Consider the following 21,829-nt stretch of genomic DNA (forward strand, 5'->3'; position numbering starts at 1 on the left):
GCCATAAACAGAGGGGCGTTTTTGAGAGCGTTACCTGATTTGCCCACGTCAGAGTGTGGGTAGGGTTTAGGGGTGGGGTCGGGTGAAGGGGATCATTTACATTGCATGATATATAACCACCAACCCGTTTGAAAACACCTACAAATAGGCTACAGAAACGCCTACTTTTGTTCCGCAGAGACTCTCGCCTGATTTCCCGTTAGTCACATGTACTCTTGGGGGCGTATTACAGAAGTTAAGTTAGGACCTCATTTAGAGCAAGGCTGTTGCAGAATAACAAGTGCATTATCATTACTATTTTCTTAACGGAAATGGTTTTACAAACTTTAACAATCCTAAAAAGTTTCTTAACTTTAGCATAACTCTGGCGTCCTAACTCAAAACTCATTTCAATCACATTACATAGCCCCATTGGAGAATGGAGTTTACATTTATTAATTATAAAAGACGAAGAACAGCGATGTTTGATGGTGGAAAGACTTTTGGAAGTCCCAGATGATGTGCTGCGCTTTGATGATAAAACACCAAAAAATAATTACAGATTCCCAAGAAATATGATTTTGCCGAGCTTATCAAAACTTCTACTTCTCCAGCACTGGAATTAAAAGAATGACGATTTTGTTTCTCTGTAATGCATCAGACCTTAAGATTGCAACAGGCATTTCTGTAACTCGACCCGTGGTTTCATTCTGACTTTCAGTCTGGAATTCCGTCTGAATCATCGGGTTAACGTGTTACTGGGAAAGTTTTTTTTTTCTTTCTTTCTATAAACCATATGTCTGTTACATTTGGTGTGTTGTTGGGAAACAAAAAGGCTCCATTTTTCATTAATGTAATGTTGATTTTGGGTAAATTATTTATCCATGAGTATAAGTGTATGAAGACAAAACCTTTTCCATCATTGAAATATAAAGAGTAAAGAAATAAAGAAAATATAAAGAGCCTGCAAACTTTCTGGGATGATAAGAGACTTTGGCTCATTGGAAGAAAAATGAAAAGACCCATTTTTTATTCCTTTTTTCAATGTATTGATGTGCCTTTATTTACTGTTTATTTATTTGCAGTTAACCTACCGAATGTCATTATAAATGTATATTGTTTTTTATGTAAAAAAAAAAAACAAAAAAAAACAAACAAAAAAAAAAACAGATATAATAAGTTTATTTAAACAGCATATATGCAATGCATGTTTAGAGGATTCTCTTATTAATTTTGAACAGCTTGAATTTTGAAGTCCAAATTTCATAACTTATATCCGATTTCAACACTATCCAAATTTTCTGTAAAGAGTTTTAGATTTAGTTTTTCATTTTGTTTTCAGTTGGATCGTAGTCTGGCATAGCCAGACCTTCAGACTGACGGCAGAAGGTCTAGACTCTATCGCCCAAGAAGACGTCTGACTGACATGTAATGTAACCAATCACAGACACAGTTCGTTTATGTTCCGTGTCAGGTTTAGGGGCGTGAAAGTGAAAGTCGATGTCCCTACAATAACACACCGGCTTGCATCTAATAAATTATTCATTCAAGAACGTGCAAGTTTACTGCAACAATGGACCCGCGAACTTCACATACTTCACAACTTTTATTTGATCTTGGTAAGTGCTCCTTGTCACAGTTGTAAACATGACAACGTTCTTCTTCTACGAGGGGGTTTGGCGTCACGGCATTTGTTTCCAGGCATACCATTAAAGACGGATGTCCTGTAGAATTCAACCAACCAGATGACGACTTCGAAACTCCTGAAGTGTTTCCAGTAGGGTATAAGTCGAACGTCACATGACCATACCGGAAAACTGGTCTCATTGCATCCGCTTGTCAGAGAAAGTGTTAACAGCAGTGTGAACTACCGGCATATCTATGGACTTTTAAGATAATCAGCGAAACTACCTAGTTTACATTGTTATAGGTGTTTTATTCTATTAAATATCTAAACGTTAGTGTGAAGAAAAAAAAATTAAAAAAGCTTTTAAATATGCATATGTGGGGGACAGTTATGCTCATCTTTGCTCACTCCTTTTAAGTTATCTTGAATAAAATAGCTAATTTTTTCATGAAACACATACAAAAGACCTAAACCGGTTTAAATGATAAACAGTGCAGGTCAACTGATCCATTCATATTTGACTCAGGATTTTGTGTTATGCAGTCATGTGCGTACGGAACCTAATGGATGCAGTGCAGACATTAGGTCCCCCACCCATGATGTTCATCTACTAAAGCCCAAAGTATAGTTACATTTTTACGCATATGCGGGGGTCAGCGTGCAGTGTGCGTGACACGAAATTTGTCATTAGAAGAGTATGCGCGTACTGTACATGCACCGCCAGATCTTTATAACCATGCGTACTTGTTGCACATGCGCATTTAATTTTTTTTGCAGTAATTATTTTATCCACAAGGTGGCAACCGTGCCCTGGGGGTATCAATTCACAAGGTAGTCAAAGAAAAACTGCATAAACAGAACAGACTGGAACGCATGCAAGCTACAGAGACAATAGAGACCTACATAGATGCGAGATTTTGCGAAGAGGTTAGAAAGTACCTCATTTGTACAACTCCAGCATGAAAGAATACAAAGATGTTTACATGGGTTGTTACTCGTGGCGAGAGACTCCTCAAAACTGTGTATGCGTCAAACACCTGTGTATGCGTGAAGTATACTTTCCAAGGCTGTGTGTTTGACTGTGCTCGTACACTAGTGTGCGTGTGAAGAAAACGAAGTGTACCCAGGGCTTTAGCCACTGTCTTCAGTTACACAGGGTCCTTTGACAAAAAGTTACATGATTTTCATCCAATAAAAGTCACTGTTAAAGATATTAAGTTCAGTGTGCTGTCAGTAAAACAAAATAAACAAGTAAATGTCACCATATATCCTAGATAAATTACATTAATACATATAGTGCAAACTGCTGCTGATTTGTCTCTTGTAACCAAGGCCCAGGTCTTCAAATTTTATTTCATAATTAAGCTTCAACGTGATTTGAGGTGGATTGCATTCAGGTAATTCATCATCTCATTAGCAGTTCATGTCTCTCTGCAGCTGGACAGATTTTCACACTACTGTTAGTGATCCGTATTCCATAATGGCCTGCCCAAAACTGTCTATCCTTCCCTCCATGAGTGAAACGAATAAACCGAACTCCAGGTCCATAATCCTTAAAAACATGGGTCATCTGAAATAAAGCAGAACAAACACATGGGGCAATTAAGCTTCAACTATTAGTTTGATTACAGGGGAATAACTGGACTGTCGATATTATTCTACTCACTTGACACCATGGCTCATTGTTCCACTGTTCAAATAGAACTGTCTCAGGCTGAAAGGTCCTGATGGGATTTTTCCTCTGATCAAGCAACTCTACACAGATCTGATACTCGCTTCCACAATCAGAGCGTGCAGTATACCTGTACCAGAAGAGATGATTTGTACCTAACACTGGTTAGACTACTGTGTTCTCAATGACAAATTCAATTTGTCTTGTGCCTTTTTACTTTCTTTCTTCTTTCTTCTTTCTTTTTTTTTTTTTACATAAAATTACAATTTGTGCAGATTTTTCCAATAAAAAGAACACCGCCCATAACATAAATGTAATATTTAAATATGAACATATAACATATTACTTAGGATGAGCATAACACATGTGACCCAGATGGACAGGTTATTCACAAAATAATAATCACATAAAAAAATTAAATCCACCACCTAAGATACTGTAGCAAAAAATGGGAATTTCACAAATGCTCACCAGTCTGATATTCTGATATGAGGTTGCAGTTGATCCATGAAAGCACCACTGTAGCCTTCTTTCTTCAAATCAATCAGCTGCTGCTTCAAACATAACCTGAGGACAACGTTTATGGGTTATTCATGTGTGGATTGGCTTGACGGTTGATTTATTTTCATATTTGAACATCCACTGAAATGAAATGGGCTCAAAACTTTTATGAAGGATCTAAAATATCAAACGCACATATAGGATGTCACAAAACATTTGGTGACAGTGTTGTCTGGAAATGTACATCTATTTCCGTGTGCTTCCCAGCGGTCACCACCATTCTGTATAAGATTCCAACCTTGAAGTCCATCTAATAAGAACATAACAGAAGAGACATTAACTGCAGTATAAATTCACTTTTTTATAGTGACACTTATTTATATACAGCACTACTCACACTACTGTACTCACAGCCTACTCTTTATTGTACTATATTGAGTGGCTCACCGTCCGCTCTGGGATTGTTGAGCAAGTTACGTGGATTCTTAGCTAGAAAGTAAAACAGGCGCCAGTCCTCTGGGGTTCTGGAAGCATCACAGGGCTGGATCTCCTCTCTCTCACAGCGCTCTCTCCAGTGTGAAGCACTGTCCACCAGCTTCTTCCACTCACGACACACCAGCCGACAGACTCGCACCACCTGATGTGCAGGCAGGTACAGTAGGATCTTCTCAACCACAGCTAGACGAACATCTGCCTGCAGAAATTTGTACTGACAAAGGAAGAAAGATTAGCTTTCAGTTCTAATCCTGTTGGAAAATCCAGCTGTGGAATATGGTTGCTGGCCATCAGCTATGCATGTCCCAAAATCAGCTTGACCAGCTGGTATGACAAAGCCCAGTGCCCTTAATTCACACTATCTCTACTGTCTCTTTTGGCATTAGAATTGTTTTCAGATACAAATGCATTAAAAGGCATTTTTGTTAACTTTTTAAAGTACTACATTACTGACAATCCATTTCTGCTGGAAAATATCAAAATAAAAGTGGAGAAACAAACTAAAAACCTTCATTATAATTGTTCACATTAATTTAAATATATATTAAAAAAAACATTCACGGATTCACACTTATAATTCACAACATATAAGTAAGAAAACATCATTTAAAAAGAATCATTACCAAACAATGTAAAAAAAAAAGTTAAAATATGAAAAAATAACGGAGTAAGCTTTGTATTTATCATGAAAATGGGGTGTGCGAGCCTGGGGACAGGAAAAATGGTGATATATGGTGGTTGAAAATGCTGTAAAATGTCTCAAATTAATCAACTTCAATATGCTGAGAGTTCAGATTGTGTTCAATATTTTAAGGCAGTAAGATCATGATCTTTAATGGAAATACAAAAAGTCAAGTCACCTTTATTTATATAGTGATTTATAGGCCTAGAGTTTGTTTCAAAGCAGTTTTACAGTGATAACAAGAAAATTATGCATTTCGGCTGTCATTTTGATTCAGGTCCATTGTAAAGATCATCAATTATTAAATTAGTTCATTTAATCTATAAAGCATTTCTGCAACAATAACAACAACAACAAAGATGTCATCTTCTAGCTCAGTTCAGTTCTCATACAACAGCAGCAGCACAGTCAGTTCAATAATACTATCATGTGTCCCCCAACTAAGCATGCCAGAGGTGACAGTGGCTAGGAACCCAAACTCCATCAGGTGACCGAAGAGAGAAAAAAACCTTGGGAGAAACCAGGCTCAGTCTAGTGGCCAGTTCTCCTCTGGCAAACGAACGAACACGGTGTGATTATGATTCACGCTGCATCACAATCAGAATTCAGATTGGGATCGGTAGCATTCAAATATTCATCCAGTTCTTTTTGCTCGAAGATCAGATTCATCAGAATCCCATGACGGGATATAACGCTGCCTTCACGTGCTATCGGAAATTTGATAATTCCCACTTTTGAAGTCGTGATTACGAGCTCATCGCATTTAAGTTTCGAAATGGGAGGGCGTTTATGTGCAATTTTTACCTAGGAAATTCGTATTTACGATAATTCCGAGAGCACGTGAAGGCAGCATAACATTTCCATATAACAACTGAAACAAAAAACTCACAAACTTACTGCGTCTGTTCTGTTTTCAAAGTCCTTCGAAGAAACATGATCGCTCTCTGACGGATTCATTCTTGCATTTCTTAAGTGTGGATCCACATAAGTTAAGTTTTACAGTCTGACGATATTACAGTGAACCAACTGAAACACAATTAACATGAGCTAGCTACTATCGCATTAGTTAGGCTATATGGCTAACATAGCTCTTCTAACTAATTAGAACGACTCTTAATGCGGCAGCACCCTTATCTGCTTCTGAATAGTGGAATATGTCTGGCAGAAGAGCGTCTGGGCGGCTCAGACTAGATGTTCTTCTTTCAGATGTCCCGTTAGTCACATGTAGCCTACATCGGGGCGTAGCTACTAATACAGAAAGTGAAAGAAATACATTTAGGGCTTCATTTAGGACAAAGGTTGTTGCAGAATAACATTTCCTAAGTGCATTATTATTATCTTAACTACAGAATAGGAAAATGGTTTTCAAAAGCATCCTAACTAAAGTTAGGAAACAAAGTTTCTTAACTTTAGCATAATTCTGGTGTCCTAACTCAAAACTCATTTGAATCACATTACAATAGCCCCACCAGAGAATGGTGTTACATTTCTTAATAATAAAAGAGATAGCCATGTTTGATGGTGGAAAGACTTTTGGAAGTCCCAGATGATGTGCTGCGCTTTGATGATAAAACACTAAAAAATAATTAACCTACAGACTATGAAATATGATTTTGCCAAACTTATCAAAACTTCTACTTCTGCAGCACCAGAATGAACACAATGCCGATTGTTTCTCCAAAAATGTAATATCAGATCTTAAGAAAGACCTATAGAAAGTTTCTGTAACACGCCACAGATTTGAATGTCTGTATTCAGCACTTGCATACTGTAAAAATATAGTAGTCCAAATGCAAAAGGTCAAAGAAAACTGTTACAGTTATTTTACAGTATACTCAAAAGAGGAACTGCAAAATCAAAGTCAGTGAGAATCATTCTGTCTCAGCATCATGTCTTCATACTGGGTCTAGCCGGAGAACTTTGTCCACATCACAGGCAATGATATCTCTCTGGTTTGTCAGATGCAGCTTTGACAACACTCCACACCTTGCTCTTTCTCGTCCACCACCTCTTACACATATTCTTCCTCCTCTCCCTCTCAGATGGTTTCATCCATTGTTGGTAGCAACATTCAGTGCACCATGTGCACTCTGAGCTGGCTTATATTTTGTACAGTTGGCTTGATCACATCAATAGAAACAAGTGTGAACAATTTTGAGCCAATGTATGGAAACAATGACAACTGTGTTGTAGTTGTGTTTAAGGGATGGGCGTCTCGGGGACGACCTCTGTGGCCATGTTTGGGAGAGTGGGCGGCTCTGGGATGGCCTCCACGGCTGTGACTCAGGAGACGGAGCATAGGAATAGGGAATGGCCACCATGGCGAGGAGGCTGGTGGTGGCCATAGTGACTGCAACAGGGTAAACTTGAGACCCAGTCAGCCTCCGTGGTCAAGACAAGGGACTTAGACTCCTGGCTGAGCTCTGTGAGACGAGCGGCCTCCGGAGAGCATTCTGGAGTGGGCTCTTAGCTGAATTCTGGGACTGGAGTGGACTCAGGGGCTGGAGCTGACACTGGAGTGGACTCGGGAGATGAAGAGAGAGGATATGGCGCTCTGGAAGTGGATCGACTGAGCAAGAGTGCATACAGGATATATTACTCCAACATAATTGAGTATAGTGGTTCCTTCAAACCCCATGGAAGATGGTCATCAGCAAATCGTCCTCCAAATAGACGTGAAGGCCAGCTGCAAGAATTTCTTTGCATATTTGTCAAGGGGACGGCCATTTTGTGGATGGAGTGGAATACTGCAGTCTGTGTAGGTCTGTCCTTCTGTTACGGAAAAACTTTGACAGATGGACAGAGTTCAACAACAGTTCAGTTTTATTGCAGTGATGAGCAAAATGGAGCAATGCCAGTAAGTGAATCAAGGTTATTGCAGTTCAGGGTATAAATGGAGAGGTAGCTGGAGAGATCGTAGACTTGGAGATGGGGAACCGGGAATGCATACACCTCATCTTCTTATAGGTAGTGTCCAGGTAACATCAGACACAGGGGAACACTGGAAAAAAATCCTGGAGACAGGAACTCAAGAGTAACACTGGAGATCAGAAGGAAACAGGAATGCTGGAGAATAGTCTTAACCCCAGTGTTGCCAGTTGCTTTGAGTTGAAAGTAGCTAAAACTGGTCATTAAATGTCACTAGATGACGTCAAACTGGCGAGTCCCACTGATCTTTATTTATATTAATATAGATTAGTGGGCAAGTCACAGAATCTACAGATTTATCCAAGAAGTTGCTAGATTTGTCGCTATAGGCTTTTAAAAAAAAGTCTCAAAAGGGGAGGGGAAGTTGCTAAATCTAGTAACAAAATCGCTAAATTGACAGCACTGCTTAACCCTAAACAAAACCAGACAACAAGGGTAGCCGAGGTGTGTGCTTAAGTAGGGTGACTTAATGAGGTGAATGGTGTTAGGTGTGGTTCAAGGCCGACTAAGTGCAGGTGTGGATCAAGGAGCATGATGGGAACTGTAGTGCAGATGTGACTAAGCAGGAGACCTGAGATCGTGACACTTCTCTTCAACCTTTTTTTATTATTATTTGCAGGATACAGTGGAAATAGAGAGCAGGAGCTTGGATTTATAGGATATAATCTTAACTGAAATCCGTTTCCTGTATGAAAGAGAAAAAAAGACAAAAACGTTGCTTATATTAACATTGTGTCAAGCACATATGGATAGTGGAATTTGTTATTGGTTATTGCTTGTGAAATGGCCACACGTACTGACTGCGAACTATCAAGGCAACTGTTTTTCTTAAATTCCTAATTCAGTCATGTAGAAGATGCTTCCTGTTTTGATGAACGGGCCTTTCTCTGGAACTGTTGAACTGTGCAATGCATGCCTCCAGATTTAAATATCATATTAGAAACCATAAACTGTATGTCGAAACTGAGCAACAAAGTATCTTCTGTTTTATTACCAGGAACGGGAATTAGAATCTTTAGAAAATATATTTTAAGGTCAATGTTGCTCAACCTGTCTTCTACTTCTCAGTTTTCTCATTTCATAATATTTTTTGATGTTGCGAAGTGCCTGAATAATGCACTATTCAAAAGGTTGGGGTCAGTAAGATCAGCCAGTCTCTAAAGTTGTATTTATTTGATCAAAAATACAGTAGAAACAGTCATTTTATTTTGATTTTTTTTTTTTTTTTCAAATAATTCCTGTGATGCAAAGCTGAATTTTCAGCATCATTACTCCAGTCTTCAGTGTCACATGATCCTTCAGAAATCATTCTAATACGCGACTTGACGCTTAAGAAATGTTTCTTATCAATTTAGAAAATGTTGCTTCATATTGTTGTGGAAACAGCGATATATTTTTTCAGGGTTCTTTATTTGTAAGACAACATCAACTCTCATTTTTGATCAATTTAATGCATCCTTGCTGAATAAAAGTATTAACTTTAAAAAAGAGTTCTATTACAGCAAACTCTGAATGGTATAATACCATTTGTCTTTTAATTTCTACAGAGGACAGCCTATCTGACTGGTGCACTGGAATGCTGTACTTCCTGTGCTGCCTCAGGCTTTTTCTTGGAGTAAAGGAACAGTTTGGTAAGTGCAAATAAATTAACACTAGTTCAGATACTATATGATGTTGTGTTTACTACATGTTCTTTCAAGCTTCACTTATAGTACCACATCTGTTTCAAACATATATATATATATATATATAAAATATACTATAACAGACAAAAAACTGCAAGAAAACAGACAATGCTTCAGCAAAGTTGTTTCACAAATTTTAATAAACATTGAAAAATATTTCAGGCTATGCATATATAATTTAAAAAAAATCCACATTTAAAGTATTTATATTATTTCAACTATCCAACAATGTACAATTTAACATTTCATCTCACGTCATTTCATAAAACGCCTCTAAATCATCACATTGACAGACTCAATTTTTCAACACAGCACTATAATACTCTATATCTGCTAGTGGCATGAATTTAAACATGGCCCTCTTAGGTCTACTTTAACTCTAGGCTGTGCATGTGACAGTGTAATGAAGAGTATATGGACACTGATGAGACACTTCAGAGAATGGAACCTGTTTGTACTGAAGCAGCTTAGAACATGCCTTAAAGTCAGAAATTTGTACTGCAGAGTGGCCTGGAGTAAAGTACTTCATTGTAATCTTTTTATTAGAGAATGCCTTGTCAAGGAGTCTGCCATAGCAAAAGCTATTATAGAGTTCCTGTTCTGAGGTACACAACTCTCACTCCGTGTTCCTATCTCAGTGGCATCTGGATGATCATGCAAAACAAGTTCTAGTATTTCCACTCACGAACCCCCTTCTGAATCCTAAAATGAAAAATGGGACACCCTACGGTCTCATGGACTTAACGGACACACACGCAGCAGCCACTATAAGTCCACGAGACCGAAAGTATATATGAAGTGTGCCATTTGGGACTGGGCCATAGAGTGTACTAGAGTGTATAAGTTTCAAAGCGTAACATCACATACACACAGTAAGTTGGAGTCATTTATTGCACTTAAGTAACTGATCACATTATAAGTCACTAACATTTACAACAGAGATTTGTAATATAGTGCCTGGTAAATTTAGGAATGTAAAAAAAATCATGCAGGAAAATACTATCTCTGGACAGATGGACAGATCTCCACACTACTGTTAGTGAGTCGTATTCCATACCAGCCTGCCCAGAACTGTGTATCCACCCCTCCATTAGTGAAACGAATAAACCGAACCCCACGTCCATAATCCTTAAATACATGTGTCATCTGAAATAAAGCAGAAAAAATGCAGGGGCAATGAGACTTTGACTTAGTTTGTTTATAGGAAAATAATTGTAAGTATTTTTCTACTTACTTGACACCACGGCTCATCGTTCCACTGTTCAAATAGAACTTTTTCAGGCTGAAAGGTTCTGATGGCGTTTTTCCTCTGATCAAGCAACTCTACACAGACCTCATACTGACACCCACAATCAAAGCGTGGTGCATACCTGCAGATAAGACATCACATAATTGTGCTTTCATATTAAATTTGGTTTGTATGTAACATTGGTACTACGTTCTTAAATGAAAAGTTCACCCAAAGATTAAAATTCTGTTATCATTAGTGTGGAACACACAAAAAAAGATGTTTTGAAAGACAACAGGGTCCAAAAAGTGCAAACAGGGTTCATGTGTGAACAGGTCATTCACAAAAAAAAAAAATCATCACATAAAATATGAAATTCACCAAAAAAGGAATTTGAGTGAATGCTCACCAGTCTGATATTTTGATATGAGGTTGCAGTTGATCCATGAAAGCAGCACTATAACCTTCTTTCTTCAAGTCAATCAGCTGTCGCTTCAAACATAACCTGAGGACAACGTTTATGGGTGATTCATGTGTGGATTGGCTACATGATTGATAGAACTTTCTTGAAGGGTCTAAAATATCAATCATACCCATAAGATGTTACAAAACATTTGGTGACTGTGTTGTCCGGAAATGGTTTCCTATTTCCTTCGGCCGCCCAGCCATCACCTCCATTACATACAATCTCCCATCCTTGAAGACCATCTAATTAGAAAAAAAGAACTGATGCAAACATTCATATTTTTATACTGACATGTATTGAACAGTCTTAATTATGTGGCTCACCATCAGCTCTGGGATTCTTTAGCAAGTTACGTTGTTTCTTAGTAAGAAAGTAAAACAGACGCCAGTCCTCTGGGGTTCTGGAAGCATCACAGGGCTGGATCCCCTCTCTCCGACAGCGCTCTCTCCAGTGTGAAGCACTGTCCACAAGCTCCTTCCACTCACGACACACCAGCCGACAGACTCGCACCACCTGATGTGCAGGCAGGTTCAGTAGGATCTCCTCAACCACAGCTAGAGGAACATCTGGAACATCTGACTGCAGAGCTGTGCACTGACAGAGGAAGAAAGAATAACTTTCAGTTCTAATCCTGTTGGAAGCTGTGGAACATGGTTTATAGAGTGGTGGAGGGATGACGTCAAAATACGAAAGACTAATTCACCAATGGTTCTCTTGAGATTTTAATATGGGGTTTATCAATATATGTGTAAAATAAAGCCTGTGGTAAACATAACTCGACAATATTTTGACCTTTTGTTCTACAACGTAAACCGCACACACTCACACCCCAAACTGTAAATTAGTTAGTTATTTATTAGAAACATGCATTTCCAAAAAGAAACCTAACTGCTTCAAAATTCACGTTTTTGGTATGCATGTGTGTAATTTACTTTGTAGAACAAAACGTTTAAGTATTCCATTACAGGAATACTGGAAGAGCTAAATAAACTTATCATTGTGTCTAAACCAACAACATGTTTATTAGATCCAATACCCACTAAACTTCTGAAAGAGTTGTTACCTGTTACAGAAGAGCCTTTTCTCAATATTATTAACTTTATCTCTAAAGTCTTTAGGTCTTTATCTCTAGGTCATGTCCCAAGACCATTCAAGCTGGCAGTTATTAAGCCTCTCATTAAAACACAATTAGATCCAAATGTATTAGCAAATTACAGACCCATTTCAAATCTTCCATTTATGTCTAAAATACTAGAAAAGGTGGTGTCGGCTCAATTGTGCTCCTTCTTGCAAAAAAGTAAAAAAGATATCTATGAAAAATTTCAGTCAGGATTCAGGCCTCATCGTAGCACAGAAACTGCACGTGTTAAAATAACAAATGACTCACTTCTAGCTTCTGACCAAGGCTGTATCTCAAAACTAGCTAGTGTTACTTGATATTAGTGCTGCGTTTGACACTATAGATAATAAAATACTCTTAGATCGACTACAATATTACACTGGTATTCAGGGACAGGCATTAAGGTGGTTTAGATTGTACCTTTCAGACGGTTACCATTTTGTATATTTAAATGGGGAAAATCTATCAGTAAATTATGGAGTTCCACAAGGATCTGTGTTAGGCCCTCTGTTATTTTCAATATATATGCTGCCACTTGGTAATATTATATGAAAACATGGAATTAGTTTCCACTGCTATGCCAATGATATTCAGTTATATATCTCATCATGACCAGATGAAATCTCTAAATTATCCAAATTGACAGTGTGTGTTAAAGATATACAACACTGGATGACCAGTAATTTTCTTCTATTAAATTTAGATAAGACCAAAAACCTGTACACAGAATCTCTTAGACTATAATCTGCATTTAGAAGGATGTACTGTTACTGTTACTACTAAAGACCTATTTCATATGTTACAAAAACAGCCTTTTTCCACCTAAGAAACATCGCTAAGCTATGGAATATGTTATCTGTTTCTGATGCAGAAAAGTTAGTTCATGCATTCATGACGTCTAGACTAGATTTCTGTAACACATTACAAGCTGGTTGTCCTGCATCCTTAATAAACAAGCTACTTCTTACCAGGTCAAGAAAATATGATCATATAACAGCAATTTTATCAAGTCTTATCAAGTTCCGTATCAATTATAAAGTATTGCTACTGACCTATAAGGCCCTAAATGGTTTAGCTCCTGCGTATTTAACAGATCTTCTATCGCCTTACAATCCATCACGCTCTTTAAGATCACAAAACTCTGGGCTTCTGGTTGTACCTAGGATATCTAAGTCTATTAAAGGAGGGAGAATGTTTTCACATTTGGCTTCTAAACTCTGGGATAGCCTTCCTGATAATGTTCGGTGCTCAGACTCACTCACCCAGTTTAAATCTAGATTAAAGACGCATCTCTTTTGCCAAGCATTCACATAATGCATCTCATATCCTTGTACTCCAGTTATATCAGATCAACAGCTCCACTTTGGATCCAGCCTCTTATGAAGACTTAAGGTGCCTCAAAACTTGTGAAGAGACAGCGCCAACCCCTGCGAGGACTTCAGATGGCGCAAACTCTGGATCAACATGCACCATTCCAAATTTTGCTATAAATCCTAATCATTTTTAACATGTATTCATTACTTCCATGAGCTGATTGTTTCTTCCTTAAATTAATACATTGCTTAAATTAATACATGGTTAGTTAACTGCGTGATTTGTATATGTACATTTCTGAAATTACATAATTTGGACAGTCATCTCTGACAACATATTACTCTGAATTGTAATGTTGACATGCATTTACTGAAAAGCAGTTTTGAAACGATATGTATTGTGAAAAGAGCTATATAAATAAATGTGAACTGAACTGAATGTTAACCACAGGCTATTGTAACTCCCATAGGGAAATTTCGAGGGGACAGAGGCGAGACTTCCGGGTTTTGACGTCATCCCTGTCATTCTTTGGACAAGCTAGAAGCTACCAAAATACATCTACCATCTTAAACTGGATCAATCTTAATCAGTCCATTTCTGTCTGGGCCAGTTTAATGTTAGTTTTCAATGCAACTTACTTTGTCTGATCTGCGTTGCCTCGAAGCAACATGAATGTGCCCGCTCACTGACTGACCCATTCTTGTTTTTTGATAAGACATCGGTCCTTTATTTGACACTTTTGTGTGTCTGGACCTACGGGTGGAAACACGGAAGTTACGTCTCATAGCCTGACGATGTTACAGTAAAAAGCTGAAACTGAAACACTAATAATAGTAGATACCTTCGCATTAGTTATATGACAAATATCACTCTCATAACCAGCGATAACGACTCTTAATGCGGAAGTACCCTAATCTGCTTCTGGAAAACTGGAATGTCTTGGAGCTGGAACGGCAGTGGAGCGTGTTGACGGCTCACCGTGACATCTGATCCGTTATACTTACTTCCAGCTTAGATTTCCCAATATTTAAACACGTACCAGGATTCTGGTCGGATTCCCAACGTATTCCCACGTGCTTACCGAGATGAGAACCCAAAAATCGAAAGTACTGTTATAAGCTTGTACTTGACATCATGGCGCCCCCTACAGCACTGACGAATATAACACGATTGTTGTTTTTTTGACTGTCTTGTTACAGCTCTCTGTAAAGTGTTTATGTTGTGTGATAAGCATTTAATAAAACATATCTATAAAAATATATTATAATACGATTAGAACAAGATAGGAGAGACGTCATGAGAACTGTAGGCTCTTGAAAATATTATTTCTGTATCTCCTGCAATCTTTAATAACTAACTTTTAAATTTAAATAGGAAAAAGTTCTGGTCCTTGCAAAAAAAATACTTACTCGCTAATAAAGTAAAAGAATGTCTTTGAAAATAATAAAGAAATTTTACCCTGTCAAACATTTCATGAAGAAATATAAAAGTGATATTTATACGAGATGTTCATTTTGCCAAGTTCACACAGAAACGGATCTTCTTTGCAAATTTAATACCCACAAAAGTTCAACAACAAACCAATTTTTCTCATCTTCTTGAAAGAATTTAAGATGTATCTTAATTGATGTATAAATTAATATCTTTAATGGTCTTCTCTTATTTTTCTTTTTTTTTATATATGTATTTTTCAGTCTGTATATTATAAAAAATGTAATCTCTGTAAAGAAATAATAATAATAATTACCAACATGCACACAAGACAGTTTAGTCTTATTACCGATTATTTTGAGAAGGTATCATACATTTGATATGACCATTTGATTTTGTGGTGTCTCTCACTCTCGTTTGAAGATAAAAAATATGGTATGAACAAAGATTAAAATTTGTGTACTTGTACGTACTGTAGGTTATTCAGATTACACTACACTTTGGCCATTTTATCTTAATCTATGGGGTGAATCGCCTCCCCTTTTATTTTTCATGCTGCTAAGAGGACCAACATCCACATACACACTGCAGAGTTTCAGAGACAACCACATTTAAATGCAGAGTGAATCTGCTAAAATATCTCTGACATAATATTATGACAATATAGGCTGATTTGGCTATATTCTTTTAATTCATGGAGACCTATAAGTGTCAGTATATAGCCTATTTATGCAGATTCAAAATAGCCTGTATGGGCAGATTGTTCACATATAGGCAAAAGTTTGTATTGTTTACATGACGGATGCACATTCTCAGTCTTTTTTTCTGTTAATTACCACCATGTTGTGCTGCATGTCTATTTTTCTTAAGTGCATCAACTGTAGAGGTGCTCACAAACAATCTCACTGCCCTCGTTGGTTTTCCCTGATGGATAAACCGGGATCCCTGGGTCTGGATGCATTTGCACACAACTGGCCAGACATGACACTATATGCTTTCCCCTGTTAACACTGATTTGGAGGACTCCGTCTCGAGTGCACGACTGCGGCCACAGTCTGCTGTTAGTGGCTCCACATTGGCCTGCGAGGTCATGTTTCAGACTCTGTTTTCATTGATAATAGGACCACCTTGTCCTCTACCCAACAGACCAGACCTACTGAGTCAGCTAGAAGGAAGAGTTTAGTACCCACATCCAGATCGATTGAAACTGTGGGTGTGGCCATTGGACCCACCAGGCCTCTCTTGGCGCTTTGTACTACTTAAGCGAGCCGTACCATGCAGAGGAAAAGCACCAAAAAGTGAGCCGTACTGAGCTGTACCAGACCGTACCATGCAGTGGAAAAGCACCATTGGAGTGTTCAGAGAGGGCCAGGGACACTGTTTTGAATGCACTTGCGGCATCCATGGAAAAGTTACATGCTTATAAATGGAAGGTTTTCTCTGACTGGTGTTCTAGCCGTGATGTTGATCCATTATACTGCTCAGTGGGATGCATTTTAGATTTTTTGCAGCATCTTTCGGAACTTGGGTGTTCCACATGCACATTCCCTGTTGAAAAAAAACAGCATATCCCTTACAAAAGATTACTGCAGTTTTTACATATAGAAAACTACAGTTTTTGGACATGAAAAACGAAAAAGTTGCTGCAGCAACTTGGGGTTCAGCCTGCACGTTTTCAAGTTTCTACAGATGGAATGTGACTCCCTTGCCAGTGGTATGCGCTGCAGTGCTTTCTGCCTGCCCGGACATTCCTTATGATTGCGTAGGTAATTGTCTTCCACTAGTCCTTTCAGCACTGCCTCTGGCGGTCTAGAGCGAAAGGAAATAGAATGCTGGTCACGAACGTAACTGTGGTTCTATGACTAAGTGGAAGACTGCTAGAGTCTCTGGTCACTCAGCATCGCGAGAATGATCTAGAGATTGAGTTGACATGTTAAGGGGTTATTATAGCTGAAGACACGTCATGAGTCACGAGGTGACAACTTTGTTATTCGATTCTCATCTAGGGCGAGCACGAGGGATTTTCCAATAGTGCTTTAAGCATTTACTGCAGCAGCAAACAATCGGTTTCTGTTAAACTGAAATATTTCTGGCAGTGGAGCGCCTTGATGACTCACTACTAACTGACACTGACAGCAGATCCGTTATATATACTTTATACAGTTTAGGTATCTCATTAGTCACATGTAGCAGGACTCTGGACTTCCAAAACCGCTGAATCAAGATCTAATTCTTGAGGATCACGTGTTTTCTGTTTATCGAAAATATAAAACATAGAGTGATTGTTGATGGCATCATAGCCCCTCCCACAACTCTGACAAATGCAATATGCCTGCAGTAGGACAGGACATGTAATGGGAAATGCACTATGGTACCAACAACTAGACATAAGACAGATTCTCAGCCTTAAGACTCATTCTGAGAGTAAAGTGTATGATATCTCTCACTGGCGCCGTGTTCGTTCCGTAAGTTGAATAAGGAAGGCGTAGGACATACAGCGTAAGCTTTTTAAATACGGAAAGTGGAAGCACATGCAAGGCAATCATTTGTGTTTGTAAAGCATATACATTTGTATTTTTTAAGAAAATGACTGATCGTTGCGCTAGATAAGACCCTTATTCCTCGTCTGGTATCGTTTAAAGCCCTTTGAAGCTGCACTGAAACTGTAATTTTGACCTTCAACCGTTTGGAGACCATTGAAGTTCACTATAAGGAGAATAATCCTGGAATGTTTTCATCAAAAACCTTAATTTGTTTTCAACTGAAGAAAGACATGAACATCTTGGATGACATGGGGGTGAGTAAATTATCAGGAAAATTTTATTTAAAAGTGGACTAATCCTCACACACCGGATGCCGTGCGCAAGGCAGTTGGACATAGTGGTGTATTAGAGGTAAAAAATGATATAAATACTGTTCGGTTTCTCGCACAAATCGATCGTTTCGTGTCTTAGGACATCAACGTGTCGTCACGAGCCGCAGGGTTTAATTTGGATTTGTCTGTGCATGTTTTTTTGACTCTCATAGATTGTGTTCCCATTGACATGCATTATCGACTGACAGACTGCAACGGTTGGAGTTAAAAATCATCATTTGTGTTCTACTGAAGATACAAAGTCACCTACATCTTGGATGCCCTGGGGGTAAGCAGATAAACATCAAATATTCATTTTTGGGTGAACTATCCCTTTAATTAATAATTCCATTGCTTTCGATGGAGGTTAAAAAAACCTCTTGGATTTCATAAAAATATCTTAAATTGTGCTCCAAAGATGAACGAAGGTTTTACGGGTGTGGAACGACATGCGGGTGAGTAATCAATGACAGAAATTTCATTTTTGGGTGAACTAACCTTTTAATAAATATGTTTTGCAGTTAAAAAACCGCACTACCCCTCATCAGTTGGATTGATCTCCACACTACTGCTAGTGATCCGTATTCCAAAATGGCCTGCCCAGAACCGTGTATCCTTCCCACCATGAGTGAAACGAATAAACTGAACTCCAGGTCCATAATCCTTAAAGATGTGGGTCATCTGAAATAAAGCAGAACAAACACAAGGACAGTTAAGCTTTGACTATTAGTTTGATTACAGGGGAATAATTGCACTGTCAGTATTACTTTACTCACTTGACACCACGGCTCACTGTTCCCAGATGGAAATATAACTGTCTCAGGCTGAAAGGTTCTGATGGGGTTTTTCCTCTGATCAAGCAACTCTACACAGATCTGATACTCACTTCCACAGTCAGGGCATGGGGCATACCTGTACCAGACAAACATCAAATAAACGTCTTCCTATTAACAAATTGAGCTTTCATATTAGGACCTTAAAGGGACAGTTCACTTAAATGAAAATTTTGTCAGCATTTACTCACTATCATGTCATTCCAAACCTGTATGAATTTCTTTATTCTGAAGAACACAAATAATGTTTTGAAAGTTGATGATTCCAAACAACAATGGACCCTTTTGACTTTCATTGTATGGACAAAAAACATTTTTCAATATATCTTCTTTTATGTTCCACAGAGGAAAGAAAGTCAAAAGGGTTTGGAATGACATGACATGAGGGTAAGTAAATGATGACAGAATTTGTATTTTTAGGTTAAGTTTTCAAGTTTTTCAAGTTTATTTATTTCAGGAATACATGGCCTCTCGGCCCATAGTTCCACAGAATCACAATAGCATGGCAGATGCTCTTTTTTCATACAGTGCAATACTCCATGCAATACCCTGAATCACAAACATGTGACACTACACATCAATACAAACATCACAAACAAGAGCCGAGATCACCCAAATATTTCTTACGCAGATCCACATAAAGAACAATCATACAAGAAATGCTTGTCATCTACTATCACAGAGGCATTCAAAGGTAACTTACAATAGTTACAGATACTCTATCTGCCTGTTTCTATAGATTAATGATGACCTGAGCATCTGAATAGGAACAACGATTGTACCAGCTGTATGTTATATACAGATGCAATGTAGCTCTCTTGTACCATCAGATAACAATTAACCACTTCAATCTTCTCACCAACAAAATACCATTTTCCATTCTTATTTAACGAGCCCCCTCTTCTAAAAACCATAACTTCTACTCAAATTCACTCTCATACTGTAAAGGCTACAAAAAATTTCCAGCTGTTAAATTTCCTTCAGTAACCCTCCAGTTGTATCTGATACATTAGCCATATCATCAGCGTATAACAAGGTCTGCACTTTTGTGATACTTTTAATCTGAATACCTTTACCTTTACAGTTCTCCTTCAATACTGTTATATATTCATTTAGGAAAAGAATAAACAAAAGTGGACTCACCATGCAGCCCTGTCGTACACAAATGCTCCAGCCAAAATATTCTGTTAAACCATCAGTTCCTTTCACACATGATTTAAAGACACATGACACTAAAGACTTTTCCACCAATACCATTCTTAATGAGAGTGAAATACAAGAGACTATGTTGAATGCAATGTTTAAAAGAGATGGGGGAGTGGGATTGGAAAGTACAAAATACAAAACAATCTGCACATGTGACCCAGATGGACAGGTCATTCACCCAAAAAAAAAAAAAAAAACAAATTATGAAATTTACCACCTAACATACTGTAGCATGAAATGTGAGTTTGAGCGAACACTCACCAGTCTGATATTTTGATATGAGGTTGCACTTGATCCATTAAAGCAGCACTATAACCTTCTTTCTTCAAATCAATCAGCTGTCGCTTCAAACATAACCTGAGGACAAAGTTTATGGGTGATTCATGTGTGGATTGGCTACATGATTGATAGAACTTTCTTGAAGGGTCTAAAATATCAATCATACCCATAAGATGTTACGAAACATTTGGTGACTGTGTTGTCCGGAAATGGTTTCCTATTTCCTTCGACCGCCCAGCCATCACCTCCATTACATACAATCTCCCATCCTTGAAGAACATCTGATAAGAACATCAGAAAAAAAAAACTGATGCAAACTTTTATTTTTACACTGACATGTATTGTACAGTCTTAATTATGTGGCTCACCATCCGCTCTGGGATTCTTGAGTAAGTTACGTTGTTTCTTAGTAAGAAAGTAAAACAGGCGCCAGTCCTTTGGGGGTCTGGAAGCATCACAGGGCTGGATCCCCTCTCTCCGACAGCGCTCTCTCCAGTGTGAAGCACTGTCCACCAGCTCCTTCCACTCACGACACACCAGCCGACAGACTCGCACCACCTGATGTGCAGGCAGGTTCAGTAGGATCTCCTCAACCACAGCTAGAGGAACATCTGGAACATCTGAATGCAGAACTGTGCACTGACAAGAGGAAGAAAGAATAGCTTTCAGTTCTAATACTCTTGGAAAAATCCAGTTAAATGTTAGTTCTCAATGCAAGTTACTTCCTCTGATCTGCGTTTCCTCGAAGCAACATGAATGTGCCCGCTCTCTGACTGACCCATTCTTATTTTTTGAGAAGACAGTGGTACTTTATTTGACACTTTTGTGTGCCTGGACCTACGGGTGGAAACACGTTAGTTACAGTACGTGTTACAGTGAAGATGTAACAGTAAAAAAAAGCTGAAACACAAATAGCAGATACCTTAGCATTAGTTCGCATTAGTATCGTTCCTAACCAGATACAACGACTGTGCAGCAGCACTCTATCTGCTTCCGGAAAACTGAAACAGGCTATGGGGGGGGCCTTAAGGGAATAGTTCACCCAAAAATGAAAATTATCCGTAGTACGGTGTACATTTTAGGACTTCCTCACACCTCAGTCATACAACAAAAATGCGTCATTCCTCAGACTGAAAGTCTTCAGGTCTCAGGAAAAACGACGTCAGGTGTCAGGTCTCGTACAATTAGGCATCGAACTAAACAGCCTCAGACCAAAAGGCTTCAGACGAAAAGGCATTTTATCCCATCATAATGCCGTCCTTCAGTTGTCTTTTTCTTTACTGTTACTATTTCCAAATTTATGTAAGATGTGTGTGCGTGCATGTTAATTATGTAGAATCTATCTGTTGATGGTATTCATGTAGGCTATTTATAAGAAAAGAAAAGAACATGCCGATTTTCACATTGGTCTGCAGAAAAACAGCAACGGGCTGAATGAAAATGTAAAATGTGACTCTTCCATCCAGATATTCTGTTTTTATTGTTATTTTTATTTTGTATGCATTCCATTTTTATTCTTATGTATTTGT

General features: G+C 38.3%; 3 protein-coding genes across 7 annotated transcripts in view; all 3 read right to left on the reverse strand.

The window, feature by feature from the left end:
* The window catches only part of fbxo44.9 (F-box protein 44, tandem duplicate 9), a 32,068-nt gene extending 16,658 nt beyond the window's left edge, over nt 1–15,410 (reverse strand). The window contains 3 exon segments of the mRNA XM_051881117.1: nt 11,777–11,857; nt 14,336–14,450; nt 14,539–15,410. Of these exon segments, the coding sequence (XP_051737077.1) occupies nt 11,777–11,857; nt 14,336–14,450; nt 14,539–14,546 (204 nt within the window). The 5' untranslated portion in view covers nt 14,547–15,410.
* On the reverse strand, nt 1,145–6,170 carry LOC127505517 (F-box only protein 44-like). Its single transcript, XM_051881121.1, has 6 exons — nt 5,854–6,170; nt 4,227–4,488; nt 3,975–4,089; nt 3,750–3,845; nt 3,273–3,408; nt 1,145–3,176 (listed from the first exon to the last, which is right to left on the reverse strand). Exons 1-6 carry the CDS (start codon nt 5,911–5,913, stop codon nt 3,012–3,014), a joined length of 834 nt encoding a protein of 277 aa, XP_051737081.1. The 5' UTR covers nt 5,914–6,170; the 3' UTR covers nt 1,145–3,011.
* Nucleotides 11,687–21,367, reverse strand: LOC127505516 (F-box only protein 44-like). Of its 5 annotated transcripts, none has more exons than XR_007927729.1 (9): nt 21,223–21,367; nt 21,023–21,137; nt 20,669–20,939; nt 20,467–20,581; nt 20,283–20,378; nt 18,759–18,894; nt 18,481–18,663; nt 14,336–14,450; nt 11,832–11,857 (listed from the first exon to the last, which is right to left on the reverse strand). XR_007927729.1 is itself a non-coding variant. In XM_051881120.1 (8 exons), exons 1-7 carry the CDS (start codon nt 21,228–21,230, stop codon nt 18,517–18,519), a joined length of 888 nt encoding a protein of 295 aa, XP_051737080.1. In that variant the 5' UTR covers nt 21,231–21,367; the 3' UTR covers nt 11,687–11,857; nt 18,481–18,516. The 5 variants fall into 5 exon arrangements, 3 of the variants coding, with proteins under 3 accessions (XP_051737080.1, XP_051737079.1, XP_051737078.1); XR_007927728.1 differs by lacking the exons at nt 11,832–11,857; nt 14,336–14,450 and adding exons at nt 15,798–16,676; nt 16,838–16,937; XM_051881120.1 differs by lacking the exon at nt 14,336–14,450 and having other exon boundaries at nt 11,687–11,857.
* Between the last annotated feature and the right edge of the window lie 462 nt (nt 21,368–21,829).

This window comes from Ctenopharyngodon idella, chromosome 22 (assembly GCF_019924925.1).
Source record: "Ctenopharyngodon idella isolate HZGC_01 chromosome 22, HZGC01, whole genome shotgun sequence".
NCBI lineage: Eukaryota > Metazoa > Chordata > Actinopteri > Cypriniformes > Xenocyprididae > Ctenopharyngodon > Ctenopharyngodon idella.